This window comes from Phytophthora cinnamomi, assembly GCF_018691715.1.
Source record: "Phytophthora cinnamomi strain GKB4 chromosome Unknown Contig16, whole genome shotgun sequence".
NCBI classification, from domain to species: Eukaryota; Oomycota; class Peronosporomycetes; order Peronosporales; family Peronosporaceae; genus Phytophthora; species Phytophthora cinnamomi.
This window is the reverse complement of record NW_027150949.1, coordinates 2,171,422-2,196,688: the sequence shown is the minus strand read 5'-3', so window position 1 is coordinate 2,196,688 and position 25,267 is coordinate 2,171,422. Positions and strand designations below refer to the sequence as shown.

At 54.1% G+C, this 25,267-nt stretch overlaps 1 protein-coding gene across 1 annotated transcript; it reads left to right on the top strand.

Annotated features, from left to right (window-relative positions):
* Positions 1-19,766: 19,766 nt before the first annotated feature.
* Positions 19,767-20,693, top strand: IUM83_02643 (Trypsin-like cysteine/serine peptidase domain; the record flags this gene model as incomplete). Its single annotated transcript, XM_067926582.1, has 3 exons — positions 19,767-19,858; positions 19,968-20,450; positions 20,555-20,693. The coding sequence occupies 3 exons, from the start codon at positions 19,767-19,769 to the stop codon at positions 20,691-20,693; spliced, it is 714 nt and encodes a 237-aa protein (XP_067796768.1).
* Between the last annotated feature and the right edge of the window lie 4,574 nt (positions 20,694-25,267).

Below are 25,267 nucleotides of genomic sequence, written 5' to 3'. Positions count from 1 at the left end.
TCCGCAGGATAAGGGCATTCAGCACGAGATTGATCTCGTGCCGGGCACGAAGTACTGTGTCACGCGGCAGTGGCCACTGCCGCGAGAGCAAGTAAAAGCGATCGACGACTTCTTTGAAAGTCGTCGCAAAGCAGGACAAGTGCGGGAATCAAAGTCCCCGCACAGTGCTCCGACGTTCTGTGTCAAGAAGCCACCGGGCGGATGGCGCATCGTTCATGCGTATAACAAGCTGAACGATGTGACGGTACCGGCGCAGACGCCGATACCGCGAAAGGATGTAATCATCGATTCGATGGCCGGGAGCATCGTTTACAGTGCTCTCGACTTGCGAGACGGATTCTATCAGATCCTAATGCGTGAGAGCGATATCCCTCTCACGGCAGTGAGCACGCCAAGCGGCATGCTCTGGGAATGGCTAGTAATGCCACAGGGGCTTAAGAACGCCCCTGCGACTTTCAACAGGTGCGTGACGCACTTGTTGCGCTCGGTGCGCGACTTCGCGCCGAGCTACTTCGATGATATTTTCATCCACAACCGAGCTGTGGACGGGAAGACCGACATAGAGATGCACAGGGTGCATCTCCGGAAGCTACTTGAGCTTGTGCGAAAGCATAAGCTCTACGCGAACCTGAAGAAGTGTATCTTCGGGGCGAGCGAGATACCCGTCCTCGGGTGTCTCGTAGGGGAAAACGGTGTTAGCCCTGACCCGGAAAAGGTCAGAGTGATTAATGAATGGCCAACGCCATCAAGTGTCAAGGAACTGAGGAAGTTCCTTGGCTTGGCCACGTCCTTGCACAAGTACGTGGAGGATTATGCGGGCAAGATCCGCCCGCTGTCACAGCTTCTTAAGAAAGAAGCTTTGTGGAATTGGACAACCGATTGCCAAAAGGCATTCGATGCAGTCAAGCGGGGCTTGACTGAGGCACCGATGTTGGCAGTAGCTGACCAAGATCGTCCATTTCACGTCGTATGTGACGCATCCGACTTCGCGATCGGATGCGCATTGATGCAGCACGATCACGAGGGCCGTGATCGTGTCGTCTACTACCAATCGCGCCAGCTGAAGCCAGCTGAGCGTAATTATCCGGTACGTGGCAAGGAACTCCTTGCCATGAAATATGTACTCGCAAAGTTCCGAGTGTATTTCCTTGCTTGGAAGTAGACCGTTTGTGGTCTACACCGACCATGCATCACTGCGCACTGCAGTGAAGTCTCCACACATATCACAAAGAATGGCGAGATGGCTCTCATTATTTGCGGAGTATAACTTCCGGGTCGAATACAAAACCGGGAGATTGAATGTAGTGGCCGACGCGTTATCACGTCGGCCGGACTATGCCGAAGCTGCTGACGTCAATGCCATTGACGTCATGCGATCAAGCAAACCCACATCGTCCCTGATGGATGATGTGAAGGCCGCGTACGCGCACGACGCGGACGCGAAACTCTTGTTGGCCTATGGCACAACACCTTCTGACAAGGCTCGTCAGAAGTTGCCCAAACACCTTCGTGCGCGTGCACACCGATATCGGGTGCACGACGGACTGCTTCTTTACAATGCAGTCGACGACAACGCGAATCGCGTTGTTGTACCGAATGACCATGACCTGCGACTCAGGATCATGTACGAATACCATGATGCCCCGAGTGCGGGACATCTCGGACGTGAGAAGATATACGTCCTTCTCGCGCGCGACTTCTACTGGTATCACCAGTATAAGTGGGTGCGCAAGTACATCCGCGCTTGCGAGGTATGCCAACGCGTAAAGCCTGCGCCATTCGCGCAGGCTCCGTTACAATCACTACCGACTCCGTCGGAGTGTTGGAAGTCCATGTCTTTGGACTTCATCTTTGGTCTTCCCCCGGATAGCGGAGGGAACACCGGCGTTGTGGTCTTCGTCGACCGCTTCAGCAAGATGGTACATCTTGCTGCGGTGCCGGCAGAGGTGACCGCGAAGCAGACGGCCCGTCTGTTCGTCGACATGGTGTTCAAACGCCATGGTATGCCGACCGACATTGTGTCGGACCGAGACCCGCGCTTCACAGCGCACCTGTGGCAAGAAGTGTTTACACTTCTTGGGAGACAGCTTTCAATGTCGGCTGCGGATCATCCGCAGACGGACGGTCAAACCGAGCGCGTGAATCGCGTGCTCGTCGATATGTTGAAGAGCTACGCTCACCCGTTCCAATACTGGAGCGAGTGCTTATCGATGGCAGAGTTTGCCATCAATAACTCAGTGCATGCCTCGACCGGGCATACACCGTTCTACGTGAATGCCATGCGGCATCCACGTCTACCGAGTTTACTCGGAGTGATGGCTCCCACTTTAAGTGGGGGAGGATCTACGACTGCAATACAGCAGCCGCAGAAAACCGCTGACACTTGCACAGTGTCAGCTGCAACAATGGACACACCACATGAGTCTGCGCAGGGCGCAGACTCCTCCACCAACAAGGACAACGACCACGGGTCTGCGCAGGGCGCAGACACCGCAAAGAACCACGCAGAGGCCGGGCCTCTAGCGGAGAACGAGCTGAATGACTTCAGCTCGGATGCAATCAATTTCATCACCAAAAGACAAGCCGTAATTCGGTTTGTCCAAGACGCAATAGCAGCTTCTGTTGACCAACAGAAGCGAACGCAGACAATGTGGGCAGAGGCAACACAAATGAATTCAAGGTTAGTTCATTGCTTTTGTTAGCTACGCAAAACCTGCCTAAACATGCAGTTTCAGACTTCGGAGCAAGCAAGCTTGCTCCGCGCTTCATCGGGCCGTTCACTGTGTTGGCACGGCACGGCAACGCATACACGCTAGACATACCATCTAGCATGCGCCTCCATACGACCTTTTACGTCGGACGGCTGAAGCCATACCTGCAGCGCGAGCCATCTAGCTCGGCTGACCCGAAGCCTCGGCAGGAGCCGAGGCAGAAGCGGAAGCCTTGGCCTCGCCGACGAGCAGCCTCTCCTCCAGTGCGCGGACGCGCTGGAGCAACCCCTTCATCTGGGTCCCCAGCTCGACCTGGATATTCGAGGCGGTCTGCGAGACCGCCGCGACTTGGTCCTTCTGGTTCGCCAGCTCCTGCTACAGGGCGGCGAACTCAGCGCCCTGCAGACGCTCCACGGTGGTCACCCGGTCGTGGAGAGGCGCATACTGATCAGCCCGGGGCTGATCATACCCGGGGCGTGTTCCCACCCCCTCCACCGCCGATCCGTGACGCCCGCGGCTCAACCCGCTGGATTGTTGAGCGGATTGTTGACCATAGTATCCCAAAAACGAACCCTCAAGGGGCTCGTTTTCGTATTCGTTGGAGAGGATTTCCTCCCCATCAAGATACATGGGAGCCGCGGAACGTCTTGCTGGAGGACGTTCCGGAAATGGTGAGGGCGTACGAGGAGCAGTACGCACTGGCACAGCGGAAGTAGAGCGAGCGCTGCGATCATCGCCAGCGCCCGAACCCTCACGTGCTAAGAATTTAGCACGGAGCTCTTTGAGACTCTCGGGCACACGGAACGACGTGTACCCGTTCAGGTCGCGGTCGCTCAAGCGGACCGCGCCTGCAAGCACTTCGTGCACTGAAAGCCCTCGGGCACAGCGCACGGCACATTCGCCTCCTCCGCAGCAACGTGGAGTTGCTCCAACTTTCCACGCTTCGAGTACGTCTCGAAGCGATCACGCGCTTGCTTAATCCGATCACGGTAAGCACTCGGCCTCTTGTTGAAGTTTTCAACAAAGGCGTTCCAACTTTGACAAAGTGCCTGCCACTCGGGCGCTTTGCTGCGAGAAGATGTCTTCTTGCTTTGAAACCATCGGAGCTCATGAAAGCGTCCGATGTAATAATCGCGCCTTTGATGCGTTTCCGCATCAAAGTGCAGCTCGGCAGCCACGGCGTCATCTTTGATGGCGCTGCATACGTACAGCGGCACCTCATTCGGAGGTACCGAGTTCCCATACCGGTCCGTGGTCTCGGACGCGGACGGCATCCACGGATCGCGCGCTGCAGGCGCAGCGCGAGGAGAGCCTTGAGCTTTGAAATCACGCGCTGCAGCAGCAACGCGCGGAGTACTGAGAGCCCCAGCGGAAGCGAGTGGGGTATCGCTCTCGGTTCGCGAACGCTTCGAGCTCGAAGCGTCCGATTCGTCCCCTTCACCCGGGCGAATGTTCTTGGCGTGAGGGTCGAGCGATTCGCTCGACACTGAGTCTTTGCGCTTTGAGGGCGAGTCCTCCTCGCCCTCCATATCTTCATCGTCGTCGTCGAAGTCGACGACGTCGCCGTACTTCGCCCTCTGGCGTTCGAAGCAGTCGTCGATGGAGAGATGACTCCCCACCGACTTCGAAGTCTTCTTCTCTTGAGGCGCGCTCATCGTTGAATGAGCGCGGATTTCTTCTCCAAACGCGGAGAATTGACGAATGGTCAATTCCGAAGATTGACGTGCGGAGACCCCGCGCGTCTAACCTTAAGGGGGGGATGGTGTAACGGGATTACACGCACAAGTGACTGCAAGTCACTTGTGAATTTAACAGATAGAATATCTGTTAAAAGTTTTAGATACTTCCTCACCTTGGTGTAAGACACACCAATGGATACATTGAAGTGGGCCACCACAATGAGTGGTCCACACCTACCCAAAGATCCTATTGGTAGAAAGCAACATCTTTCTACCAATCAGAGACATGCATATTAGCGGGGCTCTGACAGCCAGCCGCTGTCAACCCCTTTCATAGATGATAAACAGTTTTTTAGCAGATTTAGGAGGAAGATCAATTTACAAACAATACAGTTCTCATTTTACCTAATCTAAGTCACTTGGAGTTTTATCTGATTTGAATTATATTCGTGTATTCAAATATAATTAACCTAAGTAGTTACTAGGTACTTACGCTTCCTCATACACGTTGCGCAACGTGTAAGCAAAAGTAGTGAGTCAAGTTAGACCCACTACACGAACTGTATGTTTCGGAGCTCATTTTTACCATCGGATGGCTCACACGCTGCGCGGCGGCTAAGCGCCGACGTCCAAATGGACGCCGTCGTAAGGCGAAGACGCACACTTTTTCATCCTTCCCCGCGTCACAAAGGTCTTCGACCATTTTGTTGCCTACAGTGATATGAGAAGACTATCAACCCTTCTGTCCTGAGCCGCCAGCGGCTAAATTGGACGAAGTGTTCAGTGCAGGATGTCTAGATACCGGTAAGGCGGTAGGTGCTTTCAGCCTGACGATGATTTTGACGATATGTTCCGGGCTGTAGCAGCGCCTAACATCCAATACTGTAGACTTTGTATTTGATTCCTCCCTGAATTCAATCGTACGGTTCCGATAGACAGGACATCAAATATCTGGTCTATGTTGGTACACTAAAGTGGACTAGTATCGTATGTGATAACAAAGGTTAATAATAGTCGGTACCGGTAAGTAGATTGTCTCGTATTACGGTGATACCGATCTACATCTGTTAATTACGAGTAATCCAACGATCCCACGAGCTAAGCGGGAGCGCTGCTCGCGAGAAAACGATAAAATCACAGACGGAAAACGGAGAATCGCAGACAGCGCGTCATTTTTACAGAAGATTAAACCGAACAGTATGTTTCTCACACGACAGCTGTCACAATTAACCTTTTACTGGTTACAATACATGTAGAGAGAGGGTCTAAATCACAGAAGAAGATGGCCATTTCACAGACGGTGGGGTCAAAATACAGAACGTGCGTTAATCATACAGATGTAGCAGCTTGGAGTAATATATTATTACCTGTCATTGCTAAGAAAGCCAGACAGCTAATCCCAAACCTAATCTTACTGTAGTGATTACCAGGCCTCTCAAAATTAGGTAGTGTGTGAAGGGAAAGTGCAAAATGCCTAATCCTATTTTTTCAAAATACCTAAGTGCGGACATGCCTGAAACCACCCTAGCTCGCAGTCTATTTGCGTCGCTGCCTGTGCATTCCACCTTTCGGCGCTCTCCACCTCCTAGCACGAATGGGGAAGACAAAAGGGTCAAGGCGAGGGTCTAAGAAGGGTGCTCGTGGAGACCAACAGACCGCACCACTGCCTAAAGTCACTAGTGCAAACCGCTGTGTCAACGCTGCCCTTGTGCAAACTAAAATCACCCCTCCGCAGCAGCGACAAAAATGGATCCCCAAATACGAGACTGAGCTTGGTCTTCAGCCTTTGAGTACAAGTGTTGTTGATGGTGAAATTACCGAGGCATGGTGCACATTCTGTCAAGCGTTTGGCCGCGAAATTGCACCTGCTTAAGAGCGCTAAGAGGCTGACTGAGAAGAAACCGCCCCCCAAGACCACAAATATCAAGTCGTTCTCATCTTTCAGGCGTGACAACATTCTCACACACATGTTGCAGATGTGGACTGCGAGGGCAATTACACGTTACTGTTCGCATTCCTCGCTGGAGTGGCGGCGATATCGCCGGCACTCACTCAGTTGAGAGTGAGTTCAGCGTCTTGAAGGAAGTCAAAGCTCTAACCAACTATGCAATGGAAGGCCAACCCCAGTCGCTGCAGTACTTCTTTTTGGTCGATCTAGCTGAACGCGTCGCTAGGAGTCCACGTAGCTAATTTACTTGAATAAAGTATACCACCTGCATGCCTAACTCGGATTATGAGCCATTTGTATCGAATTATAATTCACTTGAATAAAGTATACCACCTGCATGCCTAATTTGGATTTTGAGCCATTTGTATCGAACTACTTAACCCTTTGACTACCAGCCAGCTGGAGTGATTTATAGGTCCATAGGGACCCATAAGAGGTCTAATCGCAAGATGCGATTGGCCAAAACTAAAAGCTACGAGACGACGGCAAAGCACTGTACAACCTAACAGGTCTCCATGGACCTGTAAAATGCATTACCGCACGAGCCACAAACAGTTCGTGTGACCTGCCATAATTGTTTTCTCGTCTAGCTAGCAGCCCCGCCTCCCCTTCGTGGACAAAAGAACTTCGATGCGTTGTTCAATGTAGCCGACGACGACACGTGAGACTGGGAGACCGACATGGACCCTGGCCTGGAAGGGTGCGGAGCAGGTTCGAATGTATACGAGCTAATATTCAAATTCATACATCAGGCAACGCTACAGAATCCTAACCAAACTAGATAAGCTTACAGTGATAGCGTTATAGCAAGCCAGTGTGAATGTTACGCAGGATTGCATGTGCAGGAGTGCGAGCGGTTGGCGGATGTAGATTGGAAACTGCTACTACATGGGGTGCTCGGCTAAGCACGCATACTTGGGATAATGCTATAACGGAATGACGCTGAGTCGAGAGCGCGCGGGCTCCGACGCCACCGCTCGGAGGTCAGCATCCTCAGTGGGCTCGCCGTGATGTCCACCCCAAACGGCTCCTACTTCCATAGACCATTGCCGTTGTAGCGACACTGACCAGGGCGCGACGGCATGTAGCTCGACCTCTCAAACTTTTGATTGGGAGTACCGTGAAGTAAACCACCGTCGCCACGTGTAAAAATTGGTGTTTTTGATTGGTCGTTTTTTCCCCTGTGCGTTGAATTGATTTGCTGGAGCCATAGGTCCAAGGAGACCCGTAAGAAATCTCTGGTAGTGAAAGGGTTAAGAACTACCTATTCAAACTTTTCCCAAAATGCCTAATCGAGGTCAAATTAGGTAGGTAGGTATTTCTGCCTAATTTTGAGAGGCCTGGTGATTACTATATTATAATAGTCACTACATTATATATGTTTATATAGTGGTTTGCACCTGCACTCGAATCGCCCCAACAACCCCGGACAAAAAAAACTGTATACAATACTATGGTAAGGAGCGTCGACGCAGATAATCCGCTCAGGTGCCCGCGAAGCAGGTCCCGGAAGTTATGGAGTCGTGGCCGCATCCATACCGCGGGCGCAAACCGCAGCACATTTTAATGTATGTACTGAGCGGTGGAAAGTATCGGCATACATTCGTACGGTTTTCTTTCATCCCCTGGCATTATGATCCCAAGTGTGCTCACTTTTGGGATGGGAATGTGGATCGAGGCAAGAACGGCTCTATACATATAATAGACAGGGCCAATACAGTACTGTAACGTACCCTTTACCGAGCCGCCACATGCTCATTCCTCAATTTCCGACGAAAGTTCCACCTGAGCACTCTCCCCCAGTCCATTCTTCGGCTCAGCAAAAGCGCACGTGGATAAGCATGCAAGTCTGCAACTTCCTACTATTTGCCGTTGTCGTTCTCGTTCATGTTAACGCTCAACCTACGGAAACAGAGTCCGAACAAGTCCGACTTCCACTAACGGAGTCATCTTTCAAGACCAGCAGCGGAAGATACCTCAGGGTCCTCCAAGCGAAGGACAATGACGCTATTGAAGAACGAGGTTTCAACTTCCCGTGGTTGAAGAAATTGGAAAAGTTTATCCCCGGAACTCTCGCAAATAAAGCAGCGGCCGCGGCGAAGGCGAAGGCCATTAGCGAGAAAAAAGCTGTCGAAGCCTTGGCCAAGGTTAAGGAAGATATGCTATACAAAGCGTTTGCGCAAGGAGAGCGCGACGATGAACTATTCAAGATGTTCAAAACGTGGAAAAGCGAGTACTCCCCTGCTAAAGCTGAAAAAATGATGACGGACGCGGGTAGGAGTGACGATGTGGCGAAGACAATTCGTGAACGATACTATTATTGGCTCCACGTGAAGGGAACAGGGGCACGCGCGCTGTGACCACCAACGCACCCAGTCGTTCGTTCATCGCGAAAGTTGTCCACAAACCGTAAGAGTTCATAGATTTTCTACGACTTGAGTGAAAGTTTCATGATGCTTTTCGAATCCTCGATCGTCGAGACCGGTTTGCGATCGCTAAATCTACCTATGCAACACTGTATTCGTGAAACATGTTCGGCATTTGATACCGCTGACCACTGCTTTTTCTCATGCCCAGCGTTGACGGCAATGTAGAGAACTTTGTGGTTCACGAAGCGTAAACCTTTTCGTGTGAATTTAAGTTGCAATACTTCTATTCCTAAAGCCCGCAAATATATGAGTCGATGCAGCATCACCAAATGCTATTGATGCTTTGGAGAATATATACCGCAATTATACTCCGTGTGACGCGCAACGACATTCATTCTCATGGCACCAACGCGGACCACGCGAGCGCACAGGCATTAACCAACTCCTTTCATCGTCACTATCGATACATATATTGGCACGCGTCCGAATTGAGTATTGATCAAACACTTGTGCTTCACGTCTGGATTTCGATACCCCAACACGGCGGAACTTGCCATTCTATATCGAAATTGGGAAGCGGCTTTGGGAAGGACGGCCTAAACGAAAAGTGAGGTGCCGTCCCCGCAGTTCGAGTGGTTGGAAGCTTCTTCTAGTAGCTTCCACGACCACCCTACATATGCGTATTATTGAGTTTCACTATACAATACAATACAATACAATACAATACAATACAATACAATACAATACAATACAATACAATACAATACTATACTAAATACTAAAGCCGTGCGTCGCCCGGAACAGCTCTGGATTTTGCGATGAGCGTGCGAAAAGTAATATACTACATGTAAGTGGTAGGCCGATCCGCAGCACGCGCAGTGAAGTAGTGACAGGCTGGCTGGATTAGTCCCTGCGACGCCGCCAAGCGTCAAATGAGTGCCACGGGGCATCCACTCCGCCGCTCGCTGTCGTGCTCACCGCTGGCGCTCCATCTCGTGCACCACAGCGCCTCAGCATCTCGATAGGCATGCGAGTCCAGCGCTACGACAGCGGCCTCTCTATCCACTCTGTATCTTTGGCTTGGCCGCAGCGGACAATTATATTTATATCTATTTTTATCATTTCGTTAGATAAATACCTGTTGCAACATTACAAAATCCCGAAATGAATTATTGGGGCGAAGCCCCCCCCACAATCATGGGACTCTCATTTACACTCCTATTTAGGTTTTTACGAGATGGGTGCATTAGTTTTAGAAATGGGTTAAGGATTTAGGAATCTCTTTACTGGAGGCCAAAAATCGAATAAAAACCTGTTTATAAGAACATTTTGATATAGGGTCATTACCAGAATTTGACATTTTGGTCATTTCGACTCTTCGGTTTAAGAACCAGGGCTCATTAAACTCGGGGGCAGATTTATTTATTAGGAAAACGACCTATCAATGCGGAGACCTTAGAAATGGCCAAAAAAGCGATTTTTAGATTCTGAAGCCATTGCTTCGAGTACGTCTCGAAGCGATCACGCGCTTGCTTAATCCGATCACGGTAAGCACTCGGCCTCTTGTTGAAATTCTCAACAAAAGCATTCCAACTTTGACAAAGTGCCTGCCACTCGGGCGCTTTGCTGCGAGAAGATGTCTTCTTGCTTTGAAACCATCGGAGCTCATGAAAGAGTCCGATGTAATAATCGCGCCTTTGATGCGTTTCCGCATCAAAGTGCAGCTCGGCAGCCACAGCGTCATCTTTGATGGCGCTGCATACGTACAGCGGCACCTCATTCGGAGGTACCGAGTTCCCATACCGGTCCGCGATCTCGGACGCGGACGGCATCCACGGGTCGCGCGCTGCAGGCGCAGCGCGAGGAGAGCCTTGAGCTTTGAAATCACGCGCTGCAGCAGCAACGCGCGGAGTACTGAGAGCCCCAGCGGAAGCGAGTGGGGTATCGCTCTCGGTTCGCGAACGCTTCGAGCTCGAAGCGTCCGATTCGTCCCCTTCACGCGGGCGAATGTTCTTGGCGTGAGGGTCGAGCGATTCGCTCGACACTGAGTCTTTGCGCTTTGAGGGCGAGTCCTCCTCGCCCTCCATATCTTCATCGTCGTCGTCGAAGTCGACGACGTCGCCGTACTTCGCCCTCTGGCGTTCGAAGCAGTCGTCGATGGAGAGATGACTCCCCACCGACTTCGAGGTCTTCTCTTGAGGCGAATGTCACCCAAGATAGTGCCATGTCCAAGCTTGAGCAACGCAGAGAGAAATGCCGCAAGAATCAGGTGCGATACCGTCAGAGGAAGCGAGTACGAGTTGGAAGTCCAGGACGACATCGTCAACCTGCGCGCTCAAGTGACGACGCTGCAGACACATCGACGAATCTCAATAGCGTGGCGTACCCCAAGACGATCAAGCGTCTGGGGCGTGACAGTGGAGTACTTCTGTAGTGGGTCTAACTTGACTCACTACTTTTGCTTACACGTTGCGCAACGTGTATGAGGAAGCGTAAGTACCTAGTAACTACTTAGGTTATATTTGAATACACGAATATAATTCAAATCAGATAAGACTCCAAGTGACTTAGATTAGGTAAAATGAGAACTGTATTGTTTGTAAATTGATCTTCCTCCTAAATCTGCTAAAAACTGTTTATCATCTATAAAAGGAGTCGGCAGCGGCTGGCTGTCAGAGCCCCGCTAATATGCATGTCTCTGATTGGTAGAAAGATGCTGCTTTCTACCAATAGGATCTTTGGGTAGGTGTGGACCACTCATTGTGGTGGCCCACTTCAATGTATCCATTGGTGTGTCTTACACCAAGGTGAGGAAGTATCTAAAACTTTTAACAGATATTCTATCTGTTAAATTCACAAGTGACTTGCAGCCACTTGTGCGTGTAACCCCGTTACACCATCCCCCCCCTTAAGGTTAGACGTGCGGGGTCTCCGCACGTCAATCTTCGGAATTGACCATTCGTCAATTCTCCGCGTTTGGAGAAGAAATCCGCGCTCATTCAACGATGAGCGCGCCTCAAGAGAAGACCTCGAAGTCGGTGGGGAGTCATCTCTCCATCGACGACTGCTTCGAACGCCAGAGGGCGAAGTACGGCGACGTCGTCGACTTCGACGACGACGATGAAGATATGGAGGGCGAGGAGGACTCGCCCTCAAAGCGCAAAGACTCAGTGTCGAGCGAATCGCTCGACCCTCACGCCAAGAACATTCGCCCGCGTGAAGGGGACGAATCGGACGCTTCGAGCTCGAAGCGTTCGCGAACCGAGAGCGATACCCCACTCGCTTCCGCTGGGGCTCTCAGTACTCCGCGCGTTGCTGCTGCAGCGCGTGATTTCAAAGCTCAAGGCTCTCCTCGCGCTGCGCCTGCAGCGCGCGATCCGTGGATGCCGTCCGCGTCCGAGATCACGGACCGGTATGGGAACTCGGTACCTCCGAATGAGGTGCCGCTGTACGTATGCAGCGCCATCAAAGATGACGCCGTGGCTGCCGAGCTGCACTTTGATGCGGAAACGCATCAAAGGCGCGATTATTACATCGGACGCTTTCATGAGCTCCGATGGTTTCAAAGCAAGAAGACATCTTCTCGCAGCAAAGCGCCCGAGTGGCAGGCACTTTGTCAAAGTTGGAACGCCTTTGTTGAAAACTTCAACAAGAGGCCGAGTGCTTACCGTGATCGGATTAAGCAAGCGCGTGATCGCTTCGAGACGTACTCGAAGCGTGGAAAGTTGGAGCAACTCCACGTTGCTGCGGAGGAGGCGAATGTGCCGTGCGCTGTGCCCGAGGGCTTTCAGTGCACGAAGTGATTTGCAGGCGCGGTCCGCTTGAGCCACCGCGACCTGAACGGGTACACGTCGTTCCGTGTGCCCGAGAGTCTCAAGAGCTCCGTGCTAAGTTCTTAGCACGTGAGGGTTCGGGCGCTGGCGATGATCGCAGCGCTCGCTCTACTTCCGCTGTGCCAGTGCGTACTGCTCCTCGTACGCCCTCACCATTTCCGGAACGTCCTCCAGCAAGACGTTCCGCGGCTCTATGTATCTCGATGGGGAGGAAATCCTCTCCAACGAATACGAAAACGAGCCCCTTGAGGGTTCGTTTTGGGATACTATGGTCAACAATCCGCTCAACAATCCAGCGGGTTGAGCCGCGGGCGTCACGGATCGGCGGTGGAGGGGGTGGGAACACGCCCCGGGTATGATCAGCCCCGGGCTGATCAGTATGCGCCTCTCCACGACCGGGTGACCGCCGTGGAGCGTCTGCAGGGCGCTGAGTTCGCCGCCCTGAAACAGGAGCTGGCGAACCAGAAGGCCCAAGTCGCGGCGGTCTCGAAGACCGCCTCGAATATCCAGGTCGAGCTGGGGACCCATATGAAGGGGTTGCTCCAGCGCGCGGACGCGCTGGAGGAGAGGCTGCTCGTCGCCGAGGCCAAGGCTTCCGCTTCTGCCTCGGCTCCTGCCGAGGCTTCGGGTCAGCCGAGCTAGATGGCTCGCGCTGCAGGTATGGCTTCAGCCGTCCGACGTAAAAGGTCGTATGGAGGCGCATGCTAGATGGTATGTCTAGCGTGTATGCGTTGCCGTGCCGTGCCAACACAGTGAACGGCCCGATGAAGCGCGGAGCAAGCTTGCTTGCTCCGAAGTCTGAAACTGCATGTTTAGGCAGGTTTTGTGTAGCTAACAAAACCAATGAACTAACCTTGAATTCATTTGTGTTGCCTCTGCCCACATTGTCTGCGTTCGCTTCTGTTGGTCAACAGAAGCTGCTATTGCGTTTTGGACAAACCGAATTACGGCTTGTCTTTTGGTGATGAAATTAATTGCATCCGAGCTGAAGTCATTCAGCTCGTTCTCCGCTAGAGGCCCGGCCTCTGCGTGGTTCTTTGCGGTGTCTGCGCCCTGCGCAGACCCGTGGTCGTTGTCCTTGTTGGTGGAGGAGTCTGCGCCCTGCGCAGCACTCATGGTGTGTCCATTGTTGCAGCTGACACTGTGCAAGTGTCAGCGGTTTTCTGCGGCTGCTGTATTGCAGTCGTAGATCCCCCCCCACTTAAAGTGGGGGCCATCACTCCGAGTAAACTCGGTAGACGTGGATGCCGCATGGCATTCACGTAGAACGGTGTATGCCCTGTCGAGGCATGCACTGAGTTATTGATGGCAAACTCTGCCATCGATAAGCACTCGCTCCAGTATTGGAACGAGTGAGCGTAGCTCTTCAACATATCGACGAGCACGCGATTCACGCGCTCGGTTTGACCGTCCGTCTGCGGATGATCCGCAGCCGACATTGAAAGCTGTCTCCCAAGAAGTGTAAACACTTCTTGCCACAGGTGCGCTGTGAAGCGCGGGTCTCTGTCCGACACGATGTCGGTCGGCATGCCATGGCGTTTGAACACCATGTCGACGAACAGACGGGCCTTCTGCTTCGCGGTCACCTCTGCCGGCACCGCAGCAAGATGTACCATCTTGCTGAAGCGGTCGACGAAGACCACAACACCGGTGTTCCCTCCGCTATCCGGGGGAAGACCAAAGATGAAGTCCAAAGACATGGACTTCCAACACTCCGACGGAGTCGGTAGTGATTGTAACGGAGCCTGCGCGAATGGCGCAGGCTTTACGCGTTGGCATACCTCGCAAGCGCGGATGTACTTGCGCACCCACTTATACTGGTGATACCAGTAGAAGTCGCGCGCGAGAAGGACGTATATCTTCTCACGTCCGAGATGTCCCGCACTCGGGGCATCATGGTATTCGCACATGATCCTGAGTCGCAGGTCATGGTCATTCGGTACAACAACGCGATTCGCGTTGTCGTCGACTGCATTGTAAAGAAGCAGTCCGTCGTGCACCCGATATCGGTGTGCACGCGCACGAAGGTGTTTGGGCAACTTCTGACGAGCCTTGTCAGAAGGTGTTGAGCCATAGGCCAACAAGAGTTTCGCGTCCGCGTCGTGCGCGTACGCGGCCTTCACATCATCCATCAGGGACGATGTGGGTTTGCTTGATCGCATGACGTCAATGGCATTGACGTCAGCAGCTTCGGCATAGTCCGGCCGACGTGATAACGCGTCGGCCACTACATTCAATCTCCCGGTTTTGTATTCGACCCGGAAGTTATACTCCGCAAATAATGAGAGCCATCTCGCCATTCTTTGTGATATGTGTGGAGACTTCACTGCAGTGCGCAGTGATGCATGGTCGGTGTAGACCACAAACGGTCTACTTCCAAGCAAGGAAATACACTCGGAACTTTGCGAGTACATATTTCATGGCAAGGAGTTCCTTGCCACGTACCGGATAATTACGCTCAGCTGGCTTCAGCTGGCGCGATTAGTAGACGACACGATCACGGCCCTCGTGATCGTGCTGCATCAATGCGCATCCGATCGCGAAGTCGGATGCGTCACATACGACGTGAAATGGACGATCTTGGTCAGCTACTGCCAACATCGGTGCCTCAGTCAAGCCCCGCTTGACTGCATCGAATGCCTTTTGGCAATCGGTTGTCCAATTCCACAAAGCTTCTTTCTTAAGAAGTTGTGACAGCGGGCGGATCTTGCCCGCATAATCCTCCACGTACTTGTGCAAGTACGTGGCCAAGGAACTTCCTCAGTTCCTTGACACTTGATGGCGTTGGCCATTCATTAATCACTCTGACCTTTTCCGGGTCAGGGCTAACACCGTTTTCCCCTACGAGACACCCGAGGACGGGTATCTCGCTCGCCCCGAAGATACACTTCTTCAGGTTCGCGTAGAGCTTATGCTTTCGCACAAGCTCAAGTAGCTTCCGGAGATGCACCCTGTGCATCTCTATGTCGGTCTTCCGTCCACAGCTCGGTTGTGGATGAAAATATCATCGAAGTAGCTCGGCGCGAAGTCGCGCACCGAGCGCAACAAGTGCGTCACGCACCTGTTGAAAGTCGCAGGGGCGTTCTTAAGCCCCTGTGGCATTACTAGCCATTCCCAGAGCATGCCGCTTGGCGTGCTCACTGCCGTGAGAGGGATATCGCTCTCACGCATTAGGATCTGATAGAATCCGTCTCGCAAGTCGAGAGCACTGTAAACGATGCTCCCGGCCATCGAATCGATGATTACATCCTTTCGCGGTATCGGCGTCTGCGCCGGTACCGTCACATCGTTCAGCTTGTTATACGCATGAACGATGCGCCATCCGCCCGGTGGCTTCTTGACACAGAACGTCGGAGCACTGTGCGGGGACTTTGATTCCCGCACTTGTCCTGCTTTGCGACGACTTTCAAAGAAGTCGTCGATCGCTTTTACTTGCTCTCGCGGCAGTGGCCACTGCCGCGTGACACAGTACTTCGTGCCCGGCACGAGATCAACCTCGTGCTGAATGTCCTTATCCTGCGGAAGCTCCGCAGGAATCTCTTCCGGGAGTACGTCTTTGTACTCCCTCAACAATTCGTAATAGGGACTCGACCTTAACGAGTCCTAGCCTTGTTCCACGAAGCGCTCTCGCTTCGTCTTCGCACTGAGAGTGTCTTCACTCTCAGTGGTACTTCCCATGAAGAGCTGCCTCAGCTCTTCGCTCTTGCTCTCCGTTCTTTCGCTGTTCGAAAGAACACAGACCTGCTCGATGCGTCCATCGTGCAAGTCGCGCGTGAAGCGCTTCCAGCTCATGGCTGGAAGCGAAGTCAACTCCGACGCCGTCGTCGGAGGACTAGCGAGTTCCATCTTACGATACTGGAGTCGAGTATCGGTGCGCGTCAAGACGCTTAGCGTCTCGACATCCGGCGTCACCGCCTCAGTCTGCCCAGCAGACTGCTCTTGATGCGTCTTGGTCCCGGACCGAGACTTGCGCAGCGTTCTCCGCCTGCGCCGTCTTCTTGTTGTGCGGAGCCCGGCTCCGCACAGTTGTTCTTCTGGTCCAGGCCCGGCCGTGGACAGTTGTTCGCCGGCGGGCCCTGTCTGCGGGCGCGCGATATCAAGCCCGGCTTGATCGCATGGCGCTTCGTCGTACAGCCCGGCTGCACGACAGCATGCAAATTGCGTCAGTGCGGTACGTTTGCAACCGTCCGCGCTGTTTGTAGCGTCAACTCCCGGAGTTGACACGCCTTTGTCATCTCGACGCCATTTATTGGGGGAACCCCTCATGACCGAGGGTGCGTTGGCTCCCGGAGCCGACGCGTCGTTGTCGACCTGACCTCTTCGGGTCAGGGACTGTCCCTTGTACGCTTGAACGTGGGTGTTGGTTCCCGGAACCAACACATCTTTTTCTTCCGACGTCGGCAGCATTACCGACGTGGGTCTCACTTGTGCGCGCCCTCGCGCACTCCTTGGGCACTCCGGGACAGCAGCATTAAGCGCTGTCTCGACTGGTGAGCCGCGCGCACCTGCTGGTGCGTGCGCTGCGGTAACAGGGCCATCGCTCTCTGTTCCGCTGTCGCGGCCGAAGCGCACGAGCGTGCGCTTCTTCCAGTCTATCACCGGATCATGCCGTGCAAGCCACGGCATGCCCATTACTACGTCGAACTTATCGTCCAGGTCCAGGACGATAAAGCGTTCGACAAACACTCGTTGTTTGTACGAGAAGCGCACGTTCACGACGCGCTTCTCGGTCTTCACGATGGCACCTGTTGCCGGTCGTACCTCCAGAAGACTTCGAGGTACATTTACTTCCTCGAAGTCAAGTCTCGACAGGCTTCGTAGTCGAACAAAGTTGTTCGACGCGCCTGAGTCTACCAAAGCTCGAAGAGAGTCACTCGCTCTCTTCGAGTAAACCTTCAGGATGACTAGGTTTGGCCTGTCATCTTGTTTCTTGCAGTGAGAGCTGGTCTCACTGGGGGCTGCAGTCCTCAGTGTCGCGTGCCCGATGTCGGCACGCGCGACTGCATTACCAGTAGGGCGCCCCGCGCCTACTGGATGTTCGCGTTTTTTGTTGGTCCGCGGCGATGCCTAGCATCGCCACGACGGCCACCTCCAGGGGGCATGGGAGCTGTACACTCCCGTGCAAAGTGACCGATCCTTCCGCAACGGAAGCATCGCACGTTACCTCCCTGCTGCTGGTAACCAGCAGTTGTTGCATTCGAGAGGTCCTTTGGTTCCGGACCTCCCGTCCTCGCTACCGGGCGCGGTAGCGGTCTCGGCGCATTTGCATGGAGTTTAGCCTGCCGCAGGCTAAACGCTTCTTGCATGGCAAGGGTGATTGCAGCTTCGAGAGTACTCGGGTACTCTCGGAAGAGATAGGTCTTCACGGGCCCATCTCTAAGTCCCTTCATGAACGTGACGACCTTAGTCGCCTCGTCAATTGGATTGGTCACGATATTTGAGACCAAGTATCGTGCGCGTTGTGCGTAAGCATGGACGTCATGCTTACCCTGCTGAAGGTCGAGGAACTCCGCCCTCGACCGGAACTCGTTTTGCGGGGGCTCAAACGCTTGTCTGAGCTCCTCTTTGAATACCTCGTACGTGCTGAAGCACGTAGAATCGGAGAGTCGGCGTCCATACGCCCAACTCCTTGCGCGTCCGCCAAGGCAGGACATGGCGAACGCGACCTTCGACAGCGGGTCGACGATGCGTCGAGCCGCTATGGCTGTGTCGAGCTCGACAAGCCATCGGAGGAGAGGCTCGCCCTCTCTTCCCACGTAATTGCTTACGCTCAATTTTAATGATTGAGCACGCGGTGTCGTCCCTGACGACGCCGTTACTGAGGTAGCAGCGTCACGCTGCTCCTTCATGATGAATCCCAGAGCAACACCGTGTTGTTCCGTCGGCGTTAGCGTACGCAGCATCGTAGCTATCGCCGCTTCTCCAATGACTGTTGATAGTCGTTGGAGGGCTTACCACTCTGTGTCAGACAGGTGGGGGCAGTCCGCGCGCGCAACATGCGTTGCAGGCGTGTTGGAGCTCTCCATGGGCACCTCCGTGCTCACGTGGTTCTCGGCTCCGCGTTCGTACAGCTCGTACGAACGGCAAGCAGTCGGTCGTTGGACGGACCAACAAGTGCTACCAGGTGTAGTAGGTCTAACTTGACTCACTACTTTAGCTTACACGTTGCGCTACGTGTATGAGGAAGCGTAAGTACTTAGTAATTACTTAGGTTAATTATATTTGACTCCACAAGTATAATTCAAATCAGATAAGACTCCAAGTGACTTAGATTAGGTAAAATGAGAACTGTATTGCTTTTAAATTGATCTTCCTCCTAAATCTGCTAAAAACTGTTTATCATCTATAAAAGGGGTTGACAGCGGCTGGCTGTCAGAGCCCCGCTAATATGCATGTCTCTGATTGGTAGAAAGATGCTGCTTTCTACCAATAGGATCTTTGGGTAGGTGTGGACCACTCATTGTTGTGGCCCACTTCATTGTATCCATTGGTGTGACTTACACCATGGTGAGGAAGTATCTAAAACTTTTAACAGATATCCTATCTGTTAAAATCACAAGTGGCTTGCAGCCACTTGTACGTGTAACCCCGTTACAACTTCAGCCGCTTTAAGCACGGCCACGCCACCACTCACAACGGAACTTGTAGTCCTTCTGGCCCCGGCATGCAGCTCGACTTTCTACGAGCAACCATGACTTCAGACGTAACAGACGGCAACGTACACGGCATCGATGCGATCATGGAGCACTGGAGGCTGTATACTTACGCTTTATCACACCGACCTGCACATCGAGCTCGAACGTCTTCAACGAGGCCCCGACAACTCCGTTATTGCCACCACAAAGACGAGCATGATCATCACAGAAAGCACGTTGTTCCACGCGTTCCGACACCTCCTCCACAGCAACTGCTCGCTCAGCGACAGCATCGTGTCGAAGCTGCTGGGCCAACCCATCGTGATGCGCGGCTCGGTGCAGTTCGGGTGGGACGAACAGAGCGCTCGAGTCTGCAGGCTCACGCGCTCGGCAGACATGCTGACTCCGATGCTGAAGGTACTGGGCAGCCTCGAAGATGTGGCCTTCGTATTCAGTCGCGCGCGTATTTCGCCCGACGATAACGTAATGTAGACTAGAGGCAACTTCATCTTCAACATGTACCCATTTTAATTCCCTTACACAATTGCGTCCAAATTCCCATTTCACAAACAATCCCCATTATTATCCGCCATGGCGTTCGGCGGTCGGCGCGCCGTGCTGTCGCTGACGACGCGCTTCTGCCTGCCACACGAGGGCATGGCGACGCTGGACTACCTCAGCAGGTACGCCGCCTTAAAGTCCTTCGTCTCGCGTAGCGCGCGCACCAGTTCCCACCGCGTAACTCGCCCTACAAGCCCACTAAACCTCTGCCTAACCCCCCCCTCTACGCAGCGGCTCGGCCGTCGTGCTGCGCGGCGGCCCCGAGGGCGCCTCGCCGGCCGTGGTGACGTGCCAACACGTGGCGTGTCCCTGGCTCTTCCCGCGGTACTTCGCGGCTACGTGGGACTGGCTGCAGTTCGTGCGCGAGGACTTCGTGCGCCACTCGCTGCAGCTGCTGGCGGTGGGCGGCGCGCGGCCCGAGCTGCTGCTGGAGCTGCCGCTGGCCGCGCGCGTGCACACGCACGAGAGCCGCGACCTGGCGCTGCTCACGCTGGCGGACGCGGGCGCCTGGCAGCGCGCGGAGACGGAGCTGGGGCTGCAGGCGCTGACGCTGCAGCAGGCGCCGGCGCAGCGCGGAGACGCGCTGCTCTTCTCGGGCCACCGGCAGCTGGACGAGGGGCTGCAGCTGCCCAAGGCCGTGGACGGCCGCTTCGTGGGCCGCAGCGCCGGCGGCCAGGAGTTCGCCTGGAGCCGCGAGCTGCTGGAGGAGGGCATGTGCGGCGGCGCGGTGATCGGAGCGGACGAGCAATGCGTGGGCGTCGTGGAGGGCATCGTGCCGACCATTGAGCAGGGGGACGACGAGCCCCGCGGCACGACAGAGAGGCCCACGCGGCCTGGGAGATGCGGACGGCGCTGGCGGGCCACGTGGCCTTCGTTCCGGCGGCGGAAGTGCGCAGCTTCATCGACGACCCGGGCAACCTGCTGCTCACGGGCATGGACCTGCCGCCACACATGTGACTGGGGTAGCCGACGTGCAGTAGATAGAGACTCAGCTATTCATCAACAGAACAGGCTCGGGCTGATCGATCGATGCAAGGGGGACGTGTTTTCGAGCGGGGAAAAGCTGCCTGACTACCTAACGACTGTGTGTCTACGTGACAGCTCTCTTGTTCGGGAAGGCGGAGCAGGCGACGGCGAGCGCCTGGATGGGGGCGAGCGGTGCCGCGTAGACCAGCGTGAAGCGCGTCTTGGACACTTTGCCGAAGCGCAGCGCCGTGATTTCCTCCTCGTCGCCGTTCTCGGTCGTCTCGGTCCCGACAAGCAGGAAGTTCTTCTTCGTCCGTCTCAAGATCGAGCCGTGATCAAATGTGACGTCGTACGAATCGTAGTTTCGCGTTGGCACTGGAACAAGAGCTGAATTTGGCATGCTTGGACGTTGCGAGAAACTCCCGAGTGAGAGGAGACGGTCTAGCAGTGTGGCGGCGAAACCTTTGCTCTCCCGCTCCTCGTGCTTGGGAATGGGTGGCGGACCAGCGCACTCGACGCAACGTGCGTGGGAGTATTGTTTCTAATCACCATAGACGGCGATTTAACCCCCAACCAGGCCCCGAGCGTCCACGATCGACATCATCTCCAAGCATCGGCTCGCAGTTGTTGCTGTCGGAGTCGTCGTCACTATCCGGGTGGTTGTCGTGATCGGGCACACGTAGTGGCGGTGGTGGCACACGCTTTGTTGGTGAGGTGCTTCTTCCTTCGAGTTGCTTGCGCTGCTGCTCCCGCGGAGCGAACGTGACGAAGTCGCCCCAGTCTTCACTCGGGTGACCTACTGCGACAACCTTGAGCGACGTTGCAGCGACAGCCGATGCAGATGCTCCCTCCGCGCGGTCGAGGTAGCTGCACACCGTTTACTCCACTTCGAGGTTGCCGATGGAGCCGTCCTGGTTTATCCGAGCGTGCTCTAGCACAAACGCTGTGTCTGCTACTGTGCCCGCGACCTGAAGCAGCGGTGGCAAGAAGTCCACAGTCGTGTCCAGCCGCACCACGCGCTTGTTTTTCTCGTCCCACTCGAAGGAGAGCTGACACGGAAGAAAGAGCCGCTGGCCCAGCAACTTCGATCTCAGGATCGCTGTCTTGTCCTGTTGAGTTTTGCAGCCTTCCCGCGATAGTAGATGCGGGAACACGCGCTGCAGCGTCGATTCTGAGATGGTCACGTTGAGCGAGGCCGTGGTCACGACGAAGTCGTTGGAGACCCGCGCCATGTGCTGCACCTGGAACTGCAGGTCGTCAAAGTTGGTCGTGTACCGTTTCCACTGCTCGAGGAGTGCGTCTACACCCCGTTGCTCTCCTAGCATGACGTCGTCCGACATTGATGATTGCAGGAACGCAAGCTGTTGCTGGGACTCAGATTTGTGAAGCCACGCTTCAGGCCCCGAGGCAGTTTGGTCGGAAGGTCGAGCTCCTTTGCGGAAGATGTGAAAGTACCCCATCACCACGTACCACGCGCTCGACTTGGCGTTGGAAACGAACCGGCTGTGCTGCGTCTCCAGTATTGGGATCTCCTACCGGAGCTGCATCACGATGGACTCGAGGTCTTTCGCGTGCTCAATCTGCTTCTTCCGGTAGCGAGCTTGGTTCGTGCGGCATTGTTCGCGCCGACGCGCCGTTTTGAGGCGAATGCGCTTACGCTTGGGCTTGGGATTGGCTGGGTCCATGGCTTGAATTGTTTTGACCGAAGGCAGCGCCCTGATCGTCTGCTTGGGGGTCGGCTGAGTTGGCGCTGCAGAATCAATCGGACAGACTGATGCCTGAAGCTGTTTTTTGTTGGGTTGGAGGCCGAGACGTAAGATCATGGAAGGGGGGGCTTGACGAGGTTTTGAAGGTCGTCGCTGTCACGCACAGTCATCTTGTCCGTCCTTCGCGCGAGTGAAGCCTCAATCAGGTAGTTGAGAGGCGTCTGCTGTAGGTCCACCGAGGCCGGATTTGCGATTTCTGTCGATGTGGGAGTACATGTAGCACCTGCCGGCTTCGTGATGGCCGCATTGTGTTGCTGGGCCATCGAGTAAGGACTGTAGACGCTGGGTCTTCCTTCGTTGAACACACCGCCACCGCCTACCGAGGCGCGCGGAAGAACGTGGCCGATCACGTCGGAAGTCAAGGTGCGCGACGAGCGGCCTGGCTCAAAGCGCGCGAAGATGCTGGAAATGCGGTCCATGTGTGCGCTTGAAGCAGAGGTCTTATCTTGGGGGGGGGGGGGGGGGGGGCTGTCTGCTTGCGGTCAGTCGAAATAGAGACTGGAGCAATACCGCTACAGGTGATCCCCTCGACACGCGTGTGATCACCTGGTTCGAAGCTCTTCGTGTGAGGACGGAGACTGTGGTCCCGTCGGAACTTCCGAGTCAGAAGCACTGGCTAGAAGACCTCGGCGCGTAAACCCGAGGCGATGGTACCTGGTTTAGATCACTCTCCGAGTGTCCATCTTACGGCCACGTGAGCGGGCTGCTCTCTGACGCGCATATGGTTCCGCTGGAAGGTGATACCCTGACCACGCCGCTGCCATCGGCTTGCGCGGATCATACAGCTTGCAGGTGCAGGCAGTTGTTTGTTTTTATGCTAGACGCCTGCTCCGGCGTTGAACCGAGCGGTTTGGGGTAGCTTGGCTTGTCGCGCAGTCCGTCGGCCAGCTCGGAGCGATAAACTGCGTCCGATTCTGTTCTTCCTATTCTTCCTATCAGTTTGGCAATGCACACGACACTAGCCTGGGGCCAGGTTATCCCTCGTCACTGCGAGGAGGAGGATGTCGGCGAGCGCTCAGTTGCCTTCAGTACTGTATTCGGCAAGTCAAAGGCCTGTCGTATCGTCGTCTGGTTCGTTTCGCGCAAGTGGACGCCTACCAAAAATAGGGAAATCACCCAACATAGATGCAGCAGATATGACAGGACATATCACCAAGTATGTCAACATAGCCCAAATTCTGTCCACCACAAATATCTTAATGACCAATCTCTGGTCGATTCAAACGGTCTCATATTAGAAAGATATCGATTCAGTTTGCACTACATAGGACAGTTCGAACGGGACACTTGTACAGCCAAATCTATCCAGTTCTGCTTGAAGTTTGGCTTGAAGGTCGCCATTTCCCTTCGAGATCCCTCCTGCGAGCTTCCTGCGAGCGCGATGTTCGAGGACGACGACAGCATGCTCCTGCTCCTGTGTGAGGCGTTTAGGACGCACAACGAGCGCGTGTGCGACGCTCGACGCGACGTCCACCAGCTGATGCTGGAGGAGGAATGGCGCATCGCCATGCGCGCGCGCCACTACCTGACTACTAGGTGCCTCGATGCACCGTACGAGTCCGCATGGATGACTCTCTACAAGCATGGCTCCGACCTGAATTTTCTGAATGCAACGAGTCTAACCTTGCGGGGGCTCAAACGCTTGTCTGAGCTCCTCGTTGAATACTTCGTGCGTGCTGAAGCACGTAGGATCGTAGAGTCAGCGTCCATACGCCCAACTCCTTGCGCGTCCGCCAAGGCAGGACATGGCGAATGCGACCTTCGACAGCGGGTCGACGATGCGTCGAGCCGCTATGGCTGTGTCGAGTTCGACAAGCCATCGGAGGAGAGGCTCGCCCTCTCTTCCCACGTAATTGCTTACGCTCAATTTTAATGATTGAGCACGCGGTGTCGTCCCTGACGACGCCGTTACTGAGGAAGCAGCATCACGCTGCTCCTTCATGATGAACCCCAGAGCAACACCATGTTGCTCCGTCGGCGATAGCGTACGCAACATCGTAGCTATCGCCGCTTCTCCAATGACTGTTGACAGTCGTTGGAGGGCCTCCCACTCTGGATCCGACAGGTGGGGGCAGTCCGCACGTGGAATGTGCGTTGTTGGCGTATTGGGGCTCTCCATGGGCACCTCCGTGCTCATGTGGTTCTCGGCTCCGCGTTCGTACACCCTGTACGAACGTCACGTAGTTGGTCGTTGGACGGACTACAAAGTGTTACCAGGTGTAGTGGGTCTACTTTGGCTCACTACTTTAGCTTACACGTTGCGCAACGTGTATGAGGAAGCGTTAAGTTGATTAACGCTTTGAATTAATTATACTTGACTCCAGAAATATAATTTAAATCAAATAAAGAAACCAAGTAGCTAGGTTAAGGTAAATGAGAACTGTATTTGTTTGTAAATTAATCTTCCTCCTAAATCTGCTAAAATTGTTTATCATCTATGAAAGGGGTTGACAGCGGCTGGCTGTCTGAGCCCCGCTAATATGCACGTCTCTGATTGGTAGAAAGATGCTGCTTTCTACCAATAGGATCTTTGGGTAGGTGTGGACCACTCATTGTGGTGGCCCTCTTCATTGTATCCATTGGTGTAACTTACACCAATGTTAAGAAGTATCTAAAACTTTTAACAGATATTTATCTGTTAAACCATAAGTGGCAATTGTCATGCACAAGTGACAGTTATCACTTGTGACCGTTGTCATGTACAAGTGACTGTTGTCACTTGTGTGTGTTACCCCGTTACATATTTGTTCAAGGACAAAACAAATAAACACTTGTACAAGCTACGCGTCTCACGGCCAA